Here is a 19685-nt window from a genome sequence, read left to right as displayed (position 1 = left end):
CAGACTTGAAAAACCCCACTTTTTTGGTGAAGCTGTGTTTAGGAAGCTTAAATAAATGCTTACAATTACAAGTTGGACAGACTGCTAGAGAAATTAGGACTCAGAACTAGTCTCTACACTTCTGCCAAGGCTATATAATTTTTCAGCACTGGTTCATGCTTTCAAGTCCTATAGTCCCAGACTGCAGGAATTCCTGGGCAGGCATACACACCAGTTTTCAGTGTGCCAGGTTTAAGACAAAAATCAGACTGATCACATCATCATCAGTTTAGATAAAACAGCTCTGCTCTGACCTACTGGCAAGCAATGTTTGGTGGCAAACTCACAGGACTTGGAGGAAACTCAGACTTGAAGGAAAAAAATATTAAAGATAGCTGTTGTCATCTCATTGCAAAAGTTCCATACCTTCTAGGGGATTTCACATGGGCAGCCCCTTACAGCACTGACTCCTTCTCCTTCCTCACAGCACAGCCAACAAACTCCAACAACTCCCTTCTCTCCCAGCTCACCCACTCTTTTATAGCCCTCATCCTCATTGGGCACAGCTGTGGCCTGTTAAGGGCAGGCCTGTTCCTAATCTTTGGTGATCAGTGCAGCTGCAGCTCCTCAGGGGTGAGACTGCCTTCTGCACTGTCTTGATTTTCTTACATTCTATCCCCCCACAGATATCTATTATAAAAGGAGGGGAGAAAGATTAACACTAGGAAAAAAAAGAAAGAGGATGGACAACTGAGATTGCAGAGTGAAGAAAGAGCAGAATATGCTACAGAGTCAACTACAAGAGATACTGCAAGATAAGCCAAGAGAGAATGAGAGATGGAAGAGGGAAAGTAAAAGCAAAGCAAAACCACATGAACCTGAGGATCAGCATCAGGGGGAGAGCGTGGACAGCCCAGAGGTGAATGAATCATTTCAGCAGCAGTCAGCTGGGCAGGAGGTGTTTGCACAAACCCTTTGAAGGAAGGGTCTGTTTGCACAGAGCCCCACAGAGCTCGGGTGCTGCAAAAAAGCCACACTTTCAGACTGACAGATGCTCTGAGGTGGAAGATTTCTGTAAAGATTTTTCAGTACCAGAGTTTATAGCTGTTACAATGACACATGGCTTCGTTGTAATTTTCCATGTAAAAGGAGGCAAAAAGATTAAAAAACAAAACTAACAAAAACTCTCCCCTTCACTAGATAAGTGAGTCAAGTATAAAAATGTTCCCAAGCAAATGACAGCTTTTTAGTTCATCTTTACATCAAACAATGACAGCAGTTTGTATGACTCAGACAGATGATTTGGCTGTTGTCCTCTCAGCTCACTCCAGAAGGGAGGGAAGGAGAGAAGCAGTTTATTTTTAAGTATGCCTTACTAGCAAGATTATTATGAGAAACCCATTAAAATGTTTTCTTTCCTTGAGAGCTGGGTTCTTGCTTAAAATCTGCTTCAGAGATAAATAAGAGTAGGAGGGTTCCTGGGAACCTGGAGACAAAGCAGGAAGCCTTAAAGAAAAGAAAGAAACTATTTTGAAAATCTGAGATGCTTTAATTCTACTAAGATCTCTTTAGCTAGGACATGAACCAAAATATTTTATAACTAAATCTCTTTCAGGAAGCACATCACCTATTCCTATATTGTTGATGAATATGTCAAATATAGGATTTTAAATGTCAGTGTAGAGTTTCCAAAGGGAAAGAGCACTGCCTGAAGGATAATCCATACTAGTAACAGCCCTTTCAGAAATACTCACTTAACCTTTGGGAGGCAGGAAGATATTCTATCTGGTTTTCAGGGGCTTAGCCTGAGGCTAAAATAGTCACCAAATGGATAAAAGTCAGAAAACTGGTCACCAGAAGGAAAAATGAAGGGCACTTAATTATTTTTACTTTCTCTACACAACACTTCAAAATGGATATAAGGAAACATCATTTTTTCTTTTTGAAAGACTCTTTTCAGCTCTAGTATCACATTAAAATTCATAACTCCAGAAATCATGAAAGTTTGGCCTCTGTTATCACAGTCTATTATTTCCATGGGAGAGTTCAACATGTTTTAAGGGAATCCTACACAGCTTAACTCACTGCAAAATACAGCAGAGGAGCAGATGGAATATCAGCTATTTCTGAACAGAACTATAACAACATCATAGAATCATAGAACATTTCTACTCTAGTTGATAGCAAGGAGAACAGTAAAAAAAGCTGCCTCTTTTGCTTCTGAATATATCTTTGTTGACAAAGAAACTTAGAAAATAAGGTAAATTCATTCTATAGATGACTTCTTTATAAAATGTGCATACAGGTTTGGCAAAAAATGCTTCAGATTTTTCTCTGAAAATAAACAGTAAAACTTATCTAAACAGGTTTATATTTAGGCATAAAACTGTGAATCTTAAACAATACTTTGTGTAATTGTAAATAAGTGTGTGAATAATTTTCATATAAACAAACTGCCAGAGACAGTTTTAATCTGGGTTGGCTGATTTCTAATTTTTTTTTAAACTCAGTCTTTTTTACCCTCAGAATCTCAGTAACAGGGACATTAGTGCTTCATGGTGCCAGAACATCTCAAAATGCAAGTGGATCCTTTCCACAGAGATCTGAAGCCCATTAGGATTCCTCTTCCAGAGCAGTCATCCTGCTTGCTGCAGACTCACAGAAACCCCAGTGCTCTCTTGGCATAAAATTGCCACAAGTGCCAAATGATTGAGTGGCCTCTCCCACTTATGGGCAGCCCTACCCTGGCCAATTATCAAGGCTCTCCCAGGCACCAATCTAGGAGCCTTGCCAGTGTTACAGGGATAAAAGCAGAGCCTGTGGATATTGGATATTCTTTTTAACTCTGGCTGGTAGTTTGTCATTTGATTTGTAAAGGGAGGTTGGACATGACTTTTAGTTTGGCATTTTCTTATTGTTTTTATTTTCCAAATTACAGTGACAACTCCTACTGCTTCACTTTTGGGAATTTGTCATGAAACTGTGAAGCATGATCCAAGGTCTATCTCTGAAAAACAGACTTATTTTTCTCATATTCAGTAGGGTAAAAAAGGCTGTAGAGATTAAAAATCCGTTTATGTTGCTTTGCTTTGCAGAAAGTAGAAGCTGAAAATAAAAATAAAACCATTTATGTAACAGAAATGATGAGGCTGAAATGAAGGAGGAGCTTTTCCCACAGCATTCCAGCATTTGCTATTTGTGTACTGTGAAAGCAAAAGATAAAAGAAGTGCTCTTAACTAAGCACAGAAGTGAACTCAGTGTCAGATTTACAAGGAGTGATGAACTGGAAGACATGGAGGGAAGGCTGGGTAGTTGCTGTGTTCAATGCAGGAATACAAAGAAGTCACCAACCATCTCCTGCCCCTGTGGCCTCTGTGTACAGGCCCAGCAAAAAGGATTTGCAGTGCTCAGGAAGGGCGAGCAGGCAAAGGCTGAGCACTGCTGCTGACACATGGAAAGGAGGTGGGAGGAGAAGGAGCTGCATGATCACAGCAGGGTGCAAATCTTCCATGGTTTGATTTAACACTGCACTTGTTAGAAAGTTCAGAAAGGCAGCAATGCTCCCAAATCAGGAATTCACTCTATAAACAGCGTTTTGGACAAAAGTGAGCAACAACTTGCATTCTGCCTTTCCCCAGAAAGAAACACTTCATAGGCAGCAAATGAAAATTTGCTTTATGAAATCTGTTTTTGTTTTCCCTCCTGTCACTCCTCCCAGCTGTTAACAAGATGCTGTTTACTCCCTGTTGTTGAATTTCACTGGTTTTCACCATACCAAGCACATTTTTCATGTTGAGTTGCTGAGCAGTCACTTAATGACCTTTTTCAAAAGTCAAGTCTCCCACTCTCTGTACATTCCTGAGGTACATCCCCCAGGCTTTCTCAACCATCCACTCAACTCACAGCCCTAAGTACTGGGCTGCTGGTGGCACTAGGAGAGGGGATTAGGTGGCCTGAATTTCTTGCTCAGCTTTTTGCACAGTCATGTTAGTGCAAGTTACAGTCTGAGCTGGGAGGAACAATTCCCAGCCCAGCAGGTAGCTGTAAGCCCTGTCATTATGGGGAACACCATGTAATTCCTCAGCTCCTGAAGGCAGCTGGAGTTTGGAGCAGCACAGCTGCATTCACTTCAGATCCTGGGTGATGGATATGGCATTTTGTCTATTCCATACTTTCAGCAATTAAGAAGCATCTTCGGAAGCCATGAACATGCAGATAAGAGCCATTGAGGTGGTGTTCAGCAATCACTATGAGGAATGGCATCTTAAAAATCAACTGAAATCTTCAAAAACAAGGGAGAAAGCAGAATTCTACTGGGCAAAGTTCCTACAACTCATGGGCCTGTTGGCTCAAGTGGCTGTAATAAGCTAATAATTTCTGGAAATTCGTGGTGAAGGAACAATTTCTGACTAAAGTTTCAAACAGGTTGGGCTTAATTCTGCTGTGGGGGCAACTGAAATTATATTGCTTTTGTAGCTCCTGTAACTGAATACTAAGATTGTTGTGACTGTTTTGGTAATCCCTAAAGTGAAAATACTTCAATTAACTTAGAAAAGGCTATTTCTGAACCTGAACTGGTTTTATGGGATCTGCAGAAGGAAAGAGAGTCCCAGGAAAAGTCAAATCCTGTGACAGTGCTGCTCTTTCAATAAACTTTCAATATAAACTCTTTCAATATAAACTTAGCTGAAGTTTTTCTGTAGTCTGAGCAAACTACTCTTAAAAAGAGCAGCACACTGAGAAGGCAGAGAGATTTTCAACACAAAAAGACCCCATAGTGACATGGTTGCTTTAATTCAGTTCTACTACTGACCACATCAATTGGAGATAAAGATTAATTATTTGTATTATAAAATTTATACTGGTCAGCAGTCCTCAGAAAGATGACAGGCCCCAGTGAACTCTCAGCTTTTGCACAATCATCTATAGACAAACACAAAACTACTATATTCTGTGAACTATTTTCTGTGAGGAGATTTAGGGAGTTCACAAAAGAAAAAGAAAACACAGCTCACAATATATTTAAATTTACAGTTCAGCATCTGGAGAAAAATAGGAACTATCAAAGATCATTTCATTGGCCATTACAGATATCCTCCAAAATATTACATACATAGAGGGAATGGCACTACTGTTCTCACAGAAATATTTTTTTATCTGCATCCATAGAGTCTCCAGGGAGAAAGAGTGATACAGTTTCACAGAGAAAGAGAATATCCAGTTCATTGTGACTTGAAGGTATATACAGGTCATCTCACAGAGATAAATATCTCAACATGGGTTCATTTATCTTTTTTTAAGAAAAGATAAAAGCAAAAAGAAAATGTGATCTCGACTAGATTGGATGGTTGCAATAATCCATTCAGCTCCTTTGGGACGGAGAATCCCATATTTCTACTTTATCAATGAAAAACAGATTTAGCTTATTTTTCTCTTCAGCAACCTTCTCCTTGCTCCTACCTCTACTTAAAATCAAATATTTCTAAGTTTTGAATTTGGAACATGGAATCACGCAACTAATCAATCAGCCTGTACATCCAGAATCTCATCATTTCCAACATTACCTCATACATATCTCGGTGATTGTGCCTGCCGGGCTACCACTGCCTTCTAAAAAGATTACATGGACCAAAAGAAAGCTCTTTGTTTTGCCCTCTGGCTTTCTAAGTGAAACAAGTGTCATGGTGAAATGCTGACAAAATTCTCTCATGTTTTCCAGCTTTGAGAAATTGCAGCACCATGTTCATGTTGGAAGCACACAAGCAAAATATATACCCAGGGTTTTTTCATTTGTTTTGTTGGGGGTGTTTTTTGATTAAGCTACAGTACAATAGTTACTAAAATTTGAGCACAGAACAACTAAATTGTTCCCTGCTGTGCAGACATAGGACAGGGGAATGGGGAGATCCTTGGGACATTTTGCTGTACTTCCCCTATACATAAATTCATGCATAACAGGTTTCATGTTTGCAGAACAGTAAAGGTTGAAATTATCCTTTTGAAGCACAGGATACGAGCATCCAGGAGATATTTTGTAAGCTTAAATGTTTTCCATGTCCTACACACTAAATTACACCAACTGTTAGAAATTATCTTCCTACTTTACTCCTGCACCACTGTATCAGAGCAGCATCTAAGGGAACAAACTTCTTCCAAAATAAGCTTGCAGCAGTACATGATCACTCAATGGATGCTCTGTTTTATACCAAGCTTTTGCCATCTGTTCGTCAGCTAATTATGAATGCTACAAATACCCACAACTACATTGCAAGGAAAAAAAAGTGATTAAAGTGCATATATTCTTTCTGCCATGCATCTTCATTGTTCATCTCAAATGAAAAGCAACACCACCCACCACACAAGTCCCACAGCAGGAAGACCACAGAAGGGCAGATGTTTAGAGCTCCTCATCTGGCAATCAGCCATTGGTGATTGCTCAGAGTCCAAAATGTATTGTGCACACTCAGCAAGACAAGCTTAAAACTGTGCAGAATCACACACACGTCTGAAGTGGGGCTTGCAAACAGCTTTGCTCACAAGAACTCTTTGCTGCCCAAGTCAGGGTCACCCAGGATGCTGCTCAGTAGGGAAATAATTTTCAGCTGCATCCTTCCTAAATCCCTTCTTGTTCTCCTCTCCCTCTAACCCTAACACCATCATCAAAGTGTCATTTTGAAATTACTTGTAATGAAGTGAAACATCGTTTTCCTCATCTACCTTTTTCCCATTCTCTCTGTGTTTATAGATTCATTACCTGCTATACATGCAGATACATGTCATGTTCTCATTTCCTCTTTCTGCCAAGTATTTTCCATGAGGAGAAATCAGTGGGCTTTAGTAAAGATTGTTCCAGACATGATTTCTCACCTAATGGACCATGTCTCCATTTCAGTCATGACTCCTCTCTCTGGATCCACTAAATCATCCAGCATTCATTTGCCTCTGACACAGATTGTATTCTTTAGGGCTTTGGGATATTTTGGTATTAGGAGGCCTTTTGATTGGTTTCATTCATTTTTTTAGTTTTATTTATTTCCTTGCAGCTATAGAAAGAACTGAAAAAAACACATTTACTCCATCATTGCTGTTTCAGTAACTCCTAATTTCAGGGAGCTTCAGCTTTAAAATCAGCCATGCCTTAAGAAATCTTATGGCATCTTATTTTATATCCACATCTCTCCTTAGTGAGTTCAGATTTTATAGACAACTTTGTGTCATTCTGGAGGGAACACATCAGCTGCACCATCCCTGATATATCAGTAATGGGTTTGCAATTATGGCGGCAGGTTTCAAAATTGCTTCCTATTTGCAGCTTCTTTTTTTGCTAATGGAAACTGCAGCACATGCCACATCTGTCTGTATTTGTACATTGCCCTGCTGTAATAGAATATTGCTCGTTCTTGATTACACAGGGACATAGTCTGCCATTAAAGTGTGGATGCAGTATCTCAACAGAAACTGATGCTAAGGTTGTGCAGTTACTTAAAAAAATACTGATAGCAAAATATGGCCCATAAAAAGTTGTTTGGATTTCTTTTTCCTTTTCATACTGAGATAGGACTATTTGTGATGCCATATGTTACTTTACAAGGGGAAGTTTCAATATATTTTATCATGGTTCTAAAATTGTTTATAGTAGCTTTTTGTGAATGCTCAAAAATTGTTGATCTATACCCATTAAAGTTCCATGTACTTGTGTTCAGTCTTCTTTTCTCTTTTACAGGCAGTGCACATGCATAGGAAATGCTTGCTCACAATCTCCAACAGCACTGTCTCCAGGGGAAAAGGATTACATTTCATCTCAAGTTATAAGTTCATTACAAGTCACAAAACCTTTGCTCTGCTGAGCTTTTTAACTTATTAAGATGAGACACATGCATGAGAAAGAAAGCACTTCTTCATCAGAAGAGACAAAGACTTTATAAAAAGGAGACTAAATATAAAAACAGACATTTGTGTCACAGAAAGATCCTCATTTCAGTCCATCTTGCCTCATATTCCAATGAAAACAAACCCTTAAGTGTCTTGTTATATTCAACTTAACTTTGTTATATAAGCATGAAGAGACTAATAAATCTGTGGTCACTGATCTGAATCACCATATCCTTCCTTATGAGCAAATATATCTGGTTTACCAGCTTCCTTCATGCTGCATAACTGCAGTTCTACACATAACTGACAGTATGCAGTATTTTAGCAGTTTATATTTATTCTAATTAAATGTGGCACAATTTCCTTTTGGATGCTGCTGTCCTGGGTGAACCATAATGTAGAGATTCATGGTATGCTTAAGGAATACTGCAGACAATTCTGTATTTAAACCACTAATTATCATATGTTTATAGATATCCCCACTGAATGTAGCACTCCGATGTACTTTTATTAAAACAGGGGGCTTTTTAAGACAAGTTTTAAAAAGATCAGTAGATGTAAAAGACCTGAGCCTCATGAGTTTCACTAGATGTAGTTAATATAAAAATTAGATTAACACAGGAAATTCACTCTACCTAATACTTGTATTTTAACAGGAAATACCTAATCTCCCTCCAATATGCTATTCACCTAGCGTTAAATAAATAATAAATAACATTTAGCTAGCATAAAAGATTGCTTACCCTGACTTTACTTATAAAAAAAAAAAAAGGAACAAAATTTATCCCTTATATACCTTGAGTGAAGTTAATGTTATCAAACAAGAAATGAATCTGGGCCAATAAACCCTGCTGTCAGATAGTGGCACATATATCCACACAGACCTGTTAAGCTTTGTCTTTCTGTATTCCAGCACAGTTCATCGCTCTACAGAAGAGCACTGTCCTGGGACTTGCACGACATAAATATTGTTGTTATATCTGGCATTAGCTTGATGGATAACTCTGAACCAGCTTTATCCTCTGCTTTCACATCTGTCTAATCTGGAATACATCCCCATGTGCCTAACCACGTCAGAAAAGTGCTTTACCCCACATAGCACGGGATGACACAAAAAGATTCAGGATTTTCAGGCGAGAGGAGGGGTCCTCAACTTGCGCCGCACAGCTCGGTCCCCTGAGCGGCTCCAGCACCGGACAGCTCCGGGCAGCACGGCCGGGCCCTTGAGATCCTCCAGCACCGGACAGCTCCGGGCAGCACGGCCGGTTCATTGAGCAGCTCCAGCACCGGACAGCTCCTGGCAGCACGGCCGGGCCCTTGAGATGCTCCAGCACCGGACAGCTCCTGGCAGCACGGCCGGGCCCTTGAGATGCTCCAGCACCGGACAGCTCCGGGCAGCACGGCCGGTTCATTGAGCAGCTCCAGCACCGGACAGCCCCGGACGGGCACAGCCAGTTCTTTGAGATGCTCCAGCCCCGGACAGCACAGCCCGGCTCTGAGCGGCTCCAGCACCGGACAGCTCCAGGCAGCACAGCCAGTTCTTTGAGATGCTCCAGCCCTGGGCAGCACAGCCCGGCTCTGAGCGGCTCCAGCCCCACACGGGCACAGCCAGTTCTTTGAGATGCTCCAGCCCCGGGCAGCACAGCCTGGCTCTGAGCAGCTCCAGCCCCACACGGGCACAGCCAGTTCTTTAAGATGCTCCAGCCCTGGGCAGCACAGCCCGGCTCTGAGCGGCTCCAGCCTCGGCTGCCTCCACCAGACCCTCAGCAAACCCTGCAGCAGGCAGAGCTGCACTCTGCTCTGGAAGCAGAGTGGGCACTGGCACATGTACACACACAGAGCTGTTCTAGAAATCAAGTGTTCAAAGTACAACACTCTTGTTATTCACCAAGAAATGCCAGGGAATTCTGAATTCTCTCAAAATGATTTTTATAAATATTTACTAATTGTAATCAAATTCTGTCAAGAACTTTAACATTCCTAGTACACACAGAAACGCTATTCTAATAGCAATGTTTTCTATTCCCTTGAAGAAACAATTTAGCCTAATTTATTCTTAATCCTACAAGTATAATTTTCAGCCTCTCTCCCATTCTCTAACATTTAAGCATCCCCCCACTGAGTTCCAATGACTGCAGCTACTTTTACCTTTCTACCTCAATCTTTTGTCCAGGTTCAAATTCTCTAACTGCTACCACTTGAAGAGAAAGCCAGAAAGTCCAAACACTAGAAGATACTACACAAGATACTACACAAGATACTACACTAGAAGACAGTTCTGGAATAAACTTCTGAAGGGACAACGGAATGCAGGGAAGGAAGGATGAAGACTGATGTCCAAGCTAAAAACCACACAAAATTTATGCTGTGCAATTTCAAATGAAATTGTGTGCACAGCTGAATTTCCTGATTAGACAATTTCAAAGCAACCTGCAGAGGCAGACAAGTATCACTTACCTCTATCAATCCCTGTGTTAGTCAGAACTCAACTGTAAGCCATGATATATTGAAACCTTTTTCAAAAACTAATCTGAAAAGAGTTACTCTGACAGTAAACTTTAATAAACTATTTTTCTATCTACCTGGGAGAAAGCAATCAGTGAAGTAAATTTATGACACAAAGTTCATTAAGAGGACAGCTAAGATCACAGAATTAATTGAAGTCCCCATGTACCTATTTAATGAGAATGATTTTCTGTTACCCAGGATTACAAGCCAAGTCACAGAAGTGACAGATAAAGACCAATCTACTCCCTGCCAAAGCCACTATTGAGTAGCTTAGCAATTTATCTGTAAACTGAATTTTGAATCATATCTTAGCCTTGAAAGTCATTAGACATTAGCTGCTCAGTCCAAACGTGTAATTCAATTTTCGCTGCCAACCTGCTACAGCAAATCCCCCAATGATAACTGCTGGAGTTATCTAGCTGATAACAGACTGCTTACTCAGAGCTAGCACTTGGTAACTCCACAGCAACAAGTCCCTTTCTAAAGCTGGAAGAGTTAAGTGGTGGAAGTACAAAAAATCACACTGGAGGCAGCAGCATCACCTTAATTTTACTGTGTCAACTCTGCTTTCTTGTTTTGGTTGAAATCTATAAAATGTGTACTTTGTAGACTACAGATGTTTGATTTTCAGATAGTTTGATTCTTCCAGGGACTTTGAGGGAGCTTCTTCTATTTATGCTAGCCAGACACCTGATCTTTCAGGCTTTTCCAACTCCTCAGGGTCCTCCAAAAGGCAAAGAGAACTGTTTAATCTAACTGGTCTGTCATGTACTGTGGATCTTTGTCTAAGAGAACAGGAAGATAAGCAATACAAGAATCAAACTCAAGCTTCACTAAAGCCTTTGACAATTTGGCAATTTTTGACAATCAGCTTCAACATAACCAAGATTTCACTACAGCTCCTTTGAACACATCTCAGTTTTGGTTACATAAGGAAAGGAATAATCAACCTGTCCTTGCATAAGCAGATGTTATCTAAAAGAAATAGGTTTTCACACCCCAGATGTAATATTTGAACTCTACTTTTCTCATGAAGTCCTACTTCTTGTAAAAGCAGCTCAGCTGCTCCACCCCAAATTCAGACAGGCTTGCATTTTACCCTCAAAACACACACAGGTTGATAAAGACACTGACTGGAATTCCATGTCTCTAGTCTCATGGTTAAAACTGTAAGTATAAAGCTAATAGTTAAAATTTCTGAGAAACCCCACCCCATCCCCACCATCCCCCAAAAAAAGAGGTGACAGTCTCCCTGATGCTCAAAACAGGGTATCATAAATACCCTTTTGGACCTTTAGAATAATGGACCTGTTTTTCTGGACCCTCACCCTGGACAACTTACCTAAAATAAAAGTAGTATAATTTACCCATAGACACCTGAGCTTGATAGCAGCTCTTACACTAACCAACATCAGAACTCAGCCTTCTATAAGGCTTTTCAATCCACCCATTTGATATTACACTGACATATGGCTCACTTTTGTGGCATTTTTTCCTTTTTTCCTTTTGTGAATCTCTCAGGAATCTGACAAAATTACAATTTAAATTTGGATTAAAACAAGCCCCTATAGAAAAGAAATCCACTAGAGGGTGGGGGGGAGGACAGGACAGGGACAAGCAATAGAATACAAGAATGGTTACTCTAAAAATGCATTAAACATGTTGGAGAAAACGTTAAATCTACAGAATTTCATGGTAGGGATATGATTTGTGACTGCAGTCTGCAGAACCCTTCTGTCAGTGAGGAAACTATTAAAGTTATAATTTGAAACATAATACAGAAACTAAAATCCTAGTTTTGTACTGACCTACTTAACTTTAGAGTCTTAGGTAATTCCTAGGGAAGCTGGATAAGTGTCAGTTAATTAGAAAAATCTGGCTCTCTGTACCTTCCTTAAGTTAATTATTCTGACATAAATGCCATTATTTTTCCCCTTGTCCACTGCAAAAGGAAAGTGTCAAGTTTGAGAAGGGCTTTTTGAAAAAGCATATCTCCTCTGTTGTAAGAAGCTGATTATGCATTACACTTGCACAGATTCAGTTTCATGTTTTCCTATTCTTTTAAATTTCATGCAAGTACATCTCAGCTGTACTTTTCAATCACATTTATATTCCAGCCTTGTCCCCCTGTTGAGTAAGAATTGCTCTAAGAGACAACCTATGCTAGGAGTGCCTGGGTAGACTTATAAATCACATTTCAACTCTGTTGTGCTGCAGATCCACTGGAATACACACACACAGAGTCTTCACCTTCAATTAAATCTCAAGGTGGGCTGGCAATGACAATCTCCTGGGAAGCCAGCCTGAGGTGCCTGTGTCCTGTCACAACCCAGCCACTTGGTACATCCATTACCCAGCTAGGAAATATTCTTCAAGAGTACTGTAACCTTCCTTATGACTAAATTCATTACAAATAATTAGCAGGACCTGAATGGATTCTCCAGGAATGTATGTATTGAATGTACCAATAACTGCTTCACAGAAAAACCTGTGCTTACATTTGAGCTAAAAAAAGAAAAAAAAAAGATGTTCTGTTAATAAGTTATGGCAGAAAAATACTTAATTCTTCCTGTAGACCTAAATACAATATAAAAAAATAGAAAATGCAGTATCAGATCTGGTAGTTGACTCATTGAAGGCAGGTGTCTGTCAGGGAAGGGACAGCAGAAAGAAGCCAGTCTACAGAAATGACCTCTTATCTCAAAAATGCTCCCAGAGCAGCAGATATTTGGGTGTCACAGATCAGGTTCCACCACACTGCATGGATAAGGAGCAAGACAACAACCAGCAAGGAGCTTTAAATCTCATGATCTAAAAACCCAAGGCCTTTAGAATTTTGACACAATGCTGGATTTTGTGTCATCTTCTCAATAAACATTCTGAAGAAAATCCACTCATTTGTAATAACTTTTGTTTGACTAAATGAATATATTATATTATTTTAAAATAGGATCTTTTCTTCTATGATGCTGGAAGGCCTTTGGATTACCAACTCCATAAAAATCTTTCATGAATTTTACTGATCAGAAGAGCTCAAAATATTCATAATTATGTGGTCCCTTCTATATAGTGTACATTTTTATGTCTTCAATAGAAGCAGAAATCTTTCATTTTCTGCATTCCTACAGTATATTTGCTCTCCTCAGAGTAGCATTACTTTTGCAACTTAGAATAACTCTGCAAATCAATGAAAGTATACAGGTTTTCCTTCTCATCTATTTCGAGCTGCGCTGCCAGGACCCAGAATAAATTTGTGTTAGCTCTCAATTCCATGACCTTCCACTTTGTACTTTTAAATTTCATTTCATTTCTATTACCTGAGTTCCCAAGGTCTTCCAATTCTGCCTGCTTGGTATTCCAACCCTTCTCGGTACTGGTCATGTTCTCCAACTCCCTGCTATCAAATTTCACTACCACACTTCTAATTTGGGGCTAAAAAAATCAGAGAAAGGTAAGAACCAACAAGGGGAAATGCAGTGAAGAAGTGTGAAGAGCCAGCCCAAATGACAAAAATCAGCGGCAAAGCTGGAACAATTCAAGTTCCTAATCCTGTATTTGTTTTGTCACCTAACACTGCACTTCTGATCAGGTGTGAGGAGGAATTTGCAGGCTCAGAAAGGTGATGTACATTAATAGCTGACAAAATTGACCCTTCAGTGGTTTGTGTGAGAAGTCTAATATCTATCTAACCTGTTGATAGGCATCCTCAGCAGGAATAGTTCTGTGTAACTATTTATCCCCAGTAAGTCTGAGCAACGTGTACACACAGATGATGACATTTCATGCCTTGCTCCTTAGGCTTGCACAGTCTCAAAGCATCTCCAGGCATAAAATACATGGAGGTTTTAACATGATAGCCTGAACTGAAATTCTGTAAGCAATAAAATTTAGAGAAACAGCTTAGTTAATGTTCAGAACGTGGTCTGGCAGCCTGCCATGCATAAACATGCACTGAAACCAGAGTTCATGCCAAGATTCTTAGCTTTCAACTTCATAGAAATTCCTTGTGGGGTTTATACTAGATCCTCTTAGTTCATTTAACTTTTTTCTTCCTTTTTGCAGTTTAATCCATGGCTAGTTGAACTTATTACCTTTTTATATATAAGCATTAATAATGTAATAGACATAACTCCAAGCAGAAGTAATAGAATTAGTCTGTTCATATAATTTTGATTAAAGACAGATCTAACACTAAAATGACATTTATTCTGTGCCTTCTGTGCCAAGCCTCTATGAGCACAATGAGATGCTGCAGTGTGACCTGTTACAACAACATGTATGCTTATTCCCATAACAATAAATGCTTCCTGAGGCTTGTAAGAATTCACATTCAGCTCCCAAATCTATTCTGAAGCTCCTCTCAAGCCAGAGGATCCCTCTCCACAGGTTTGATCAAAAGATTGAGGTCTTCATATTTGGGTTCCTGGTATCAGAAGGTCTAATTTGACTTTCATAATCCTCATGTCTGCTTTTCCAAGCCTCAGATCTGCACAAGGGAAATAGCTGGAGGTCCTCCCCAGAGAGTGCATCTTGCTTACTTTTTCTTTTTCCAGTAATAATTACATTGATTTACTTCTTATTTTTTAGAAACTTACTAGTCAGTTACTTAAGTATGTACCAAGCCACATTCAATATATGGATTAGGTGAATAATAAATTCCATATTACCACAGATTCTGAGCTCTGTCCTTTCTTATTTACAGCTTCAACATATAGTTGTGAGGAAGAAAAATACTATTATCCCCAGCTATAAAATTAAACTTAAGGCACAGCTAAGATTTTTTCATGTATCACACAAAGTCCATGGCAGACAAGGAAAAAGGGGTGAAAGACAGACTGGAGTAACAGGTTTAGATTGCACTGAAAACTTATTAATCCCACAGACATTGCACTGTTATTGATTCTGGGCAGATGTAAAATATACAAGATTTTCAACAGCAAATGTTTAACAACAGATCAGTCACACTGGTCTCACTATTCATTTACAGCTTTTTTTTTAAATGGAGAACTTAACCAAGAAATTGTGTTCAAATCACATGAAAAGATTGTGTTGTAAACTGTTGTTTTAGACACATCCCTTGAGGCCTTTGGAAAATGATGACACATTTCACACTATTGAATTCAGTCACATTTAAAAACTTAGCATGATTCTGTGGCTGTAATGCAGATTTCAAATGAGGTGTACTTCTGTGCCCTCTTTTCACAGAAAAGTAGTGACTGCTGAGACAATAAGTACAACTACCATGCTGCCTTTGCCCAAAAGAAATTTGGATCACGCTAAAAAAAAAAATAAAAATTATCATTAGTTTCTCCTCAAATTAGGCCATATTGGCCCATAGCTCAATAAGGCTGACCAACCAATTGATTTTGAAAAGAATAACTGAAAATGTCAAGAAATGCTTAATTTAAAGTTTTATATTCAATTCACATCATCTGGGTAAACAACCCTCCCAGTACTGCAACATCATGGCAGATTTATATGCACATCTGTGTGTGCAGATGTTTCTGCTGATGCACAAAAAGTGGCCACACCCACCCAGAACTTTGAGCATCAAATCTCAGCTCCACACCTTCAGTGCTTTTCCCCACCATCCAGAAGGGCACATTCATGTAAATATTTGTGCAAATATGTTTATATAACATGACATAAATTTCACAGAGCAGCTAAGGGTAATTGTGCTAATTACTGCAACCTTGCCTCTGCTGATTTACGAGGTACAAGGCTTCTGCCCCGGAGTGACTGCAGTGTCAGATCCAAGACAGTTTAACTGCAACACCACTTCTGCACTCCAGCCTCCTGTGCAAAGCCTACACTGAGAACCTGATGTAGACATGATGTCTATAAAATTAGTTTATTAGTTTGGCAGTGAGGGGAAGGGCAGGATAATTTTCCTAGAAATCAACAATTATCCACGAAATTCTGGTCTAGTGCATCCACAGCAAGTAATACTCTTATGATGCATCTCATCAGGCTGCCTTCTAAGAAATGTTTTAACAAATATTTTAACAATCTATCTCCAACAGCACAGCCATGAAGTAAGGACCAGATTTCTTCTAACCACATCTCTGCATGCAAGAAGTGTGCTGTCACTGCTGTACCTGCTATGCTGGCAGCAGCTCTACCTGTGCATGGCTTCACCTGTGGGCACAGAACCTCTGATGGAAGATTATGATCCAGTAAATCAATGTGGTTGAAGACAAGTAATTAAGAGCTTAATTACATATGTAAGCTTTTTATGTTTTCTTTTCGGAAAAGGCTTAGTAGAAGATGATTACTAGTCTGTTAATTTGCTCCATAAAAGGTTTCATGAATAATTATATGTAAAATGCTAGTTTTGAAGTAATTCAATAGAACCACTAAGATGGCCAGATAGAAGGATACCTAAGCTTTGATGAACTTCATATTACTGCTTTTGCTTGGTAGACCACTGGTTAAGGTTGGTTTTACTTTTCCATAGAATGATTCTTCCTACATAAAAGAGTTTTGAGACTCTTTTATGGGGTTTTTTAGCATTTTCAGAAGGTCTAAAAAGGCATTCTTAGTCATGAATTCTTAAAATACGAGAGGTATTATTCATGAATATTATCCACAAGAAGAGAAATAGTTTCTCTGGACTTGTGAGACTGTGTCTTGGAAAAAGGGACAAGAAAAGAAGTTGCAAGGACTCCAGTTTTAAAGAGAAAAGAAAGAGGGAAGCAGAAAACATAAAAATTACATCAATTTAAATAAAACATTTAAGCCTTGTGATTAACATGAGGCCTCCATTTGGAAGGAGACTGTTGAAAGATTGCTTGCTACAAATCTGTCTCGAGTTAGAAGTGTTTTCAGGTGAATGTGTCGATTTCATTCAATTTACCATTTTCAAATGCTGGCCAACTCTCACGTCAGGTGGGATGTAGAAATTAACAAGTGAAATCCTCCACCTCTGTTCCCTAGAAGACTAAACCAGATATTTACAAAGATTCCCTTGAAGTCTGGTAAATCTAAGCATCCATTTTTACTGTGGAATGCCCTTTTCTGTATGAGAACTCAGCAGTCCCAGCAGGTGGATGTGATCAGTGACTGCAAGTGAAGACACATTCCAAGACAGCTGTTAATTGCCACCATTGCTAAGGCCACACTCTGTTAGGCTGAGATTCCGAGCAGCATTTCTCACACAGAGATGACCAAAAATACAGAAAAGCACAGGGAGAATAAGCTAAGCAGGGACACACCACATTTAACTGCAATACCTTGACTTCCCCTTTCTAAAGTCAGATCCAATTTTAGGATCACAGAGACAAAACCAGAACATAAAAGTTTGACTTGTTAATATCCTATAAAAGACCAGGATTCCTAACTAAACAAACAAATTCTTGCAGAAGGGTACTACCAGAACTGATAGCCAGCTCTAGTCTTCCCTTTCCTAGAGTCTCACTGTGGCCACAGTGCACAAATCCCAGAAAATAAAGAACATTTAGCCTCACTGTGCTCATGATCAACACGATCAGTAAAGCTTCCATCACACAGTCTTGGGCAGACTGAAGCAGGGTTTTCTGTGTGCTCCAAAAAAGCTTCTTCAGTGTACAGACGGCAGAAGTAAGAGGAACTACTTAAATATTACTTCTATTTTAAAAAAGTTGCATTTCCCTTTCTGCTGTCATTGACTTAATACATGATTGTATTCAAACTAGGGGAAGTCTAGAATTAATTTTGAGCCTAAGAAATTAATTTGTTTTATACAGATAACACATTATAATACATCTTAAAAATATCCCTTTTTTCCAGACTACAGGGAAGAAAAAGAGCTAAAGCACTGCTTCCTCCAACACTACACCAGCCTCAAAGATCTCTACAGGCAGAATTGACAATAAAATCCTTTCCACAAAAGCTGCAGGCACAAAAAGCTTTGCTGTTTACCACCTTGTGGCTTGAACTGGTAAGTATTCCTTCTTACACACACACCATTCCATCATTTTTCAGTTAAGCAGACTCTTAAGCAGCAAGCACTGAACAAGAAACTTCACTCAAAGTTCCTCCTCAGAGGAAAATCGAAGACCATAAGAACAGCGAGACTGACACGGAGCCCGGGCTGCCCCAATCTATGGGGTAAATCAAGAATGCCAGGACTGTCTGTCCAGCTCCCAAACAACCCTGAGCATCCCTCACACAGGCACCAACCGGTTGCCCAAGCTGCATTTCTCTTCTACGCACAGCTCTCGGCAGCCAGCAGCCCCCTGGAAGGATGCTACGGTCAACGGAACAAGAAACATGCGGTAAAGCGAGCAGTACTCACATCCCGGAATTTGTTCCAGTACTTGTCTTTATCGTACTGCGAGACGGTGCTCAGCCATTTGTCGTTGTCCAGGAAATTGCCATGATTGCTGTTACTCGTGATGATTTCAGGATGCCGGCTCTCCACTTGCAGGAAGCACCAGGCAGCGATCACCAGCACCCCCGACATCTGCAACGAGAGGAGCGGAGCGAGGAGCGGCGGGGGCAGCGGGGCAGCCCCGGCTCCTCGGGCTCCCAACTTTTGAGGGGACCCAACTCGGGGCCACTCGCCCCTCACGGCCCTCGCCAACTTCTGCCTGCGGAGCTGCCGGCTCCGCCGAGACCCGCCGTACCCTCCGGCGGCCCGGCCCGGAGGGGCGGGGAACAGCGTCAGTAACAACAATAATAACAATAATAATAACAACAATAGTAATAACAACAATAAAAATAAACCGGGCCGCTGGGGCCGGGCGGGGAGCAGCCAGGGGACAGCAGCGGTACGGAATCGCAGCCAAGCCCCTCGCGGGCGCAGCCAGCGCTGGCTCCGCGAAGTTTGGCTGCCAGGGCGGAGAAGAAGCTCCTACCTCCGGGCAGTGCCGCCGGCCGGGCTCCAGCACCGTGCGCCGCTCGTCCTCCTCCCGCTGCCGGTGCCGCGCTGCGCTGCGCCCGAGCCCTGCGCGGTGCCGCTGAGCTGCGTGCGGTGCCGCTGCGCTCTGTGTCTGTGCTGTGGCGGTGCCGCTGTCTGTCTCTCAGTCTGTCTGTCTGTGTGTCTGTGTGCCTGTCTGTCGGAGCCCGCGCGGAGCCGCTGCCCGTGCCGCGTCCCGAGCCCGCCGTGTCCGTGTTGCGGGTGCGCGCGGGGCGGGCGCGGCCGCGGTCTGGCTCCCCCTGGCGGGCGCGGGCCGCGCTGCAGCGCAGGGGCGGAGCGCGGGCAGCGCCGCCGCAGGGCCGGGCCGGGCCGGGCCGGGCCGCGGGGCCCGTGAGGGGCGGGGGGCGTTAAACACAAACAAGAGAGGCAGCGTTTAAATACTGCAAAGGCCGCTGCCAAGAGGAGCGTGGGGATCCTTTTCGGTGG

The 19685-nt window shown here is 41.1% G+C and overlaps 1 protein-coding gene across 1 annotated transcript in view; it reads right to left on the bottom strand.

Annotated features, from left to right (window-relative positions):
• Window positions 1–19333, bottom strand: part of SPOCK1 (SPARC (osteonectin), cwcv and kazal like domains proteoglycan 1) — a 270292-nt gene extending 250959 nt beyond the window's left edge. The window contains exons 1-2 of the mRNA XM_071443258.1: window positions 19198–19333; window positions 18636–18803 (exon numbers count right to left, since the gene is read on the bottom strand). Coding sequence (XP_071299359.1) covers window positions 18636–18803 — 168 coding nt within the window. The 5' untranslated portion in view covers window positions 19198–19333. The remainder of the gene's footprint in view (window positions 1–18635; window positions 18804–19197) is intronic.
• Between the last annotated feature and the right edge of the window lie 352 nt (window positions 19334–19685).

This window comes from Agelaius tricolor, unplaced genomic scaffold, assembly GCF_023055355.1.
Source record: "Agelaius tricolor isolate 1412-34295 unplaced genomic scaffold, bAgeTri1.0.p SCAF_18, whole genome shotgun sequence".
Taxonomy (NCBI): domain Eukaryota; kingdom Metazoa; phylum Chordata; class Aves; order Passeriformes; family Icteridae; genus Agelaius; species Agelaius tricolor.
Note: the sequence above shows the minus strand (reverse complement) of the source record. Positions and strands in the feature narration are given on the sequence as shown.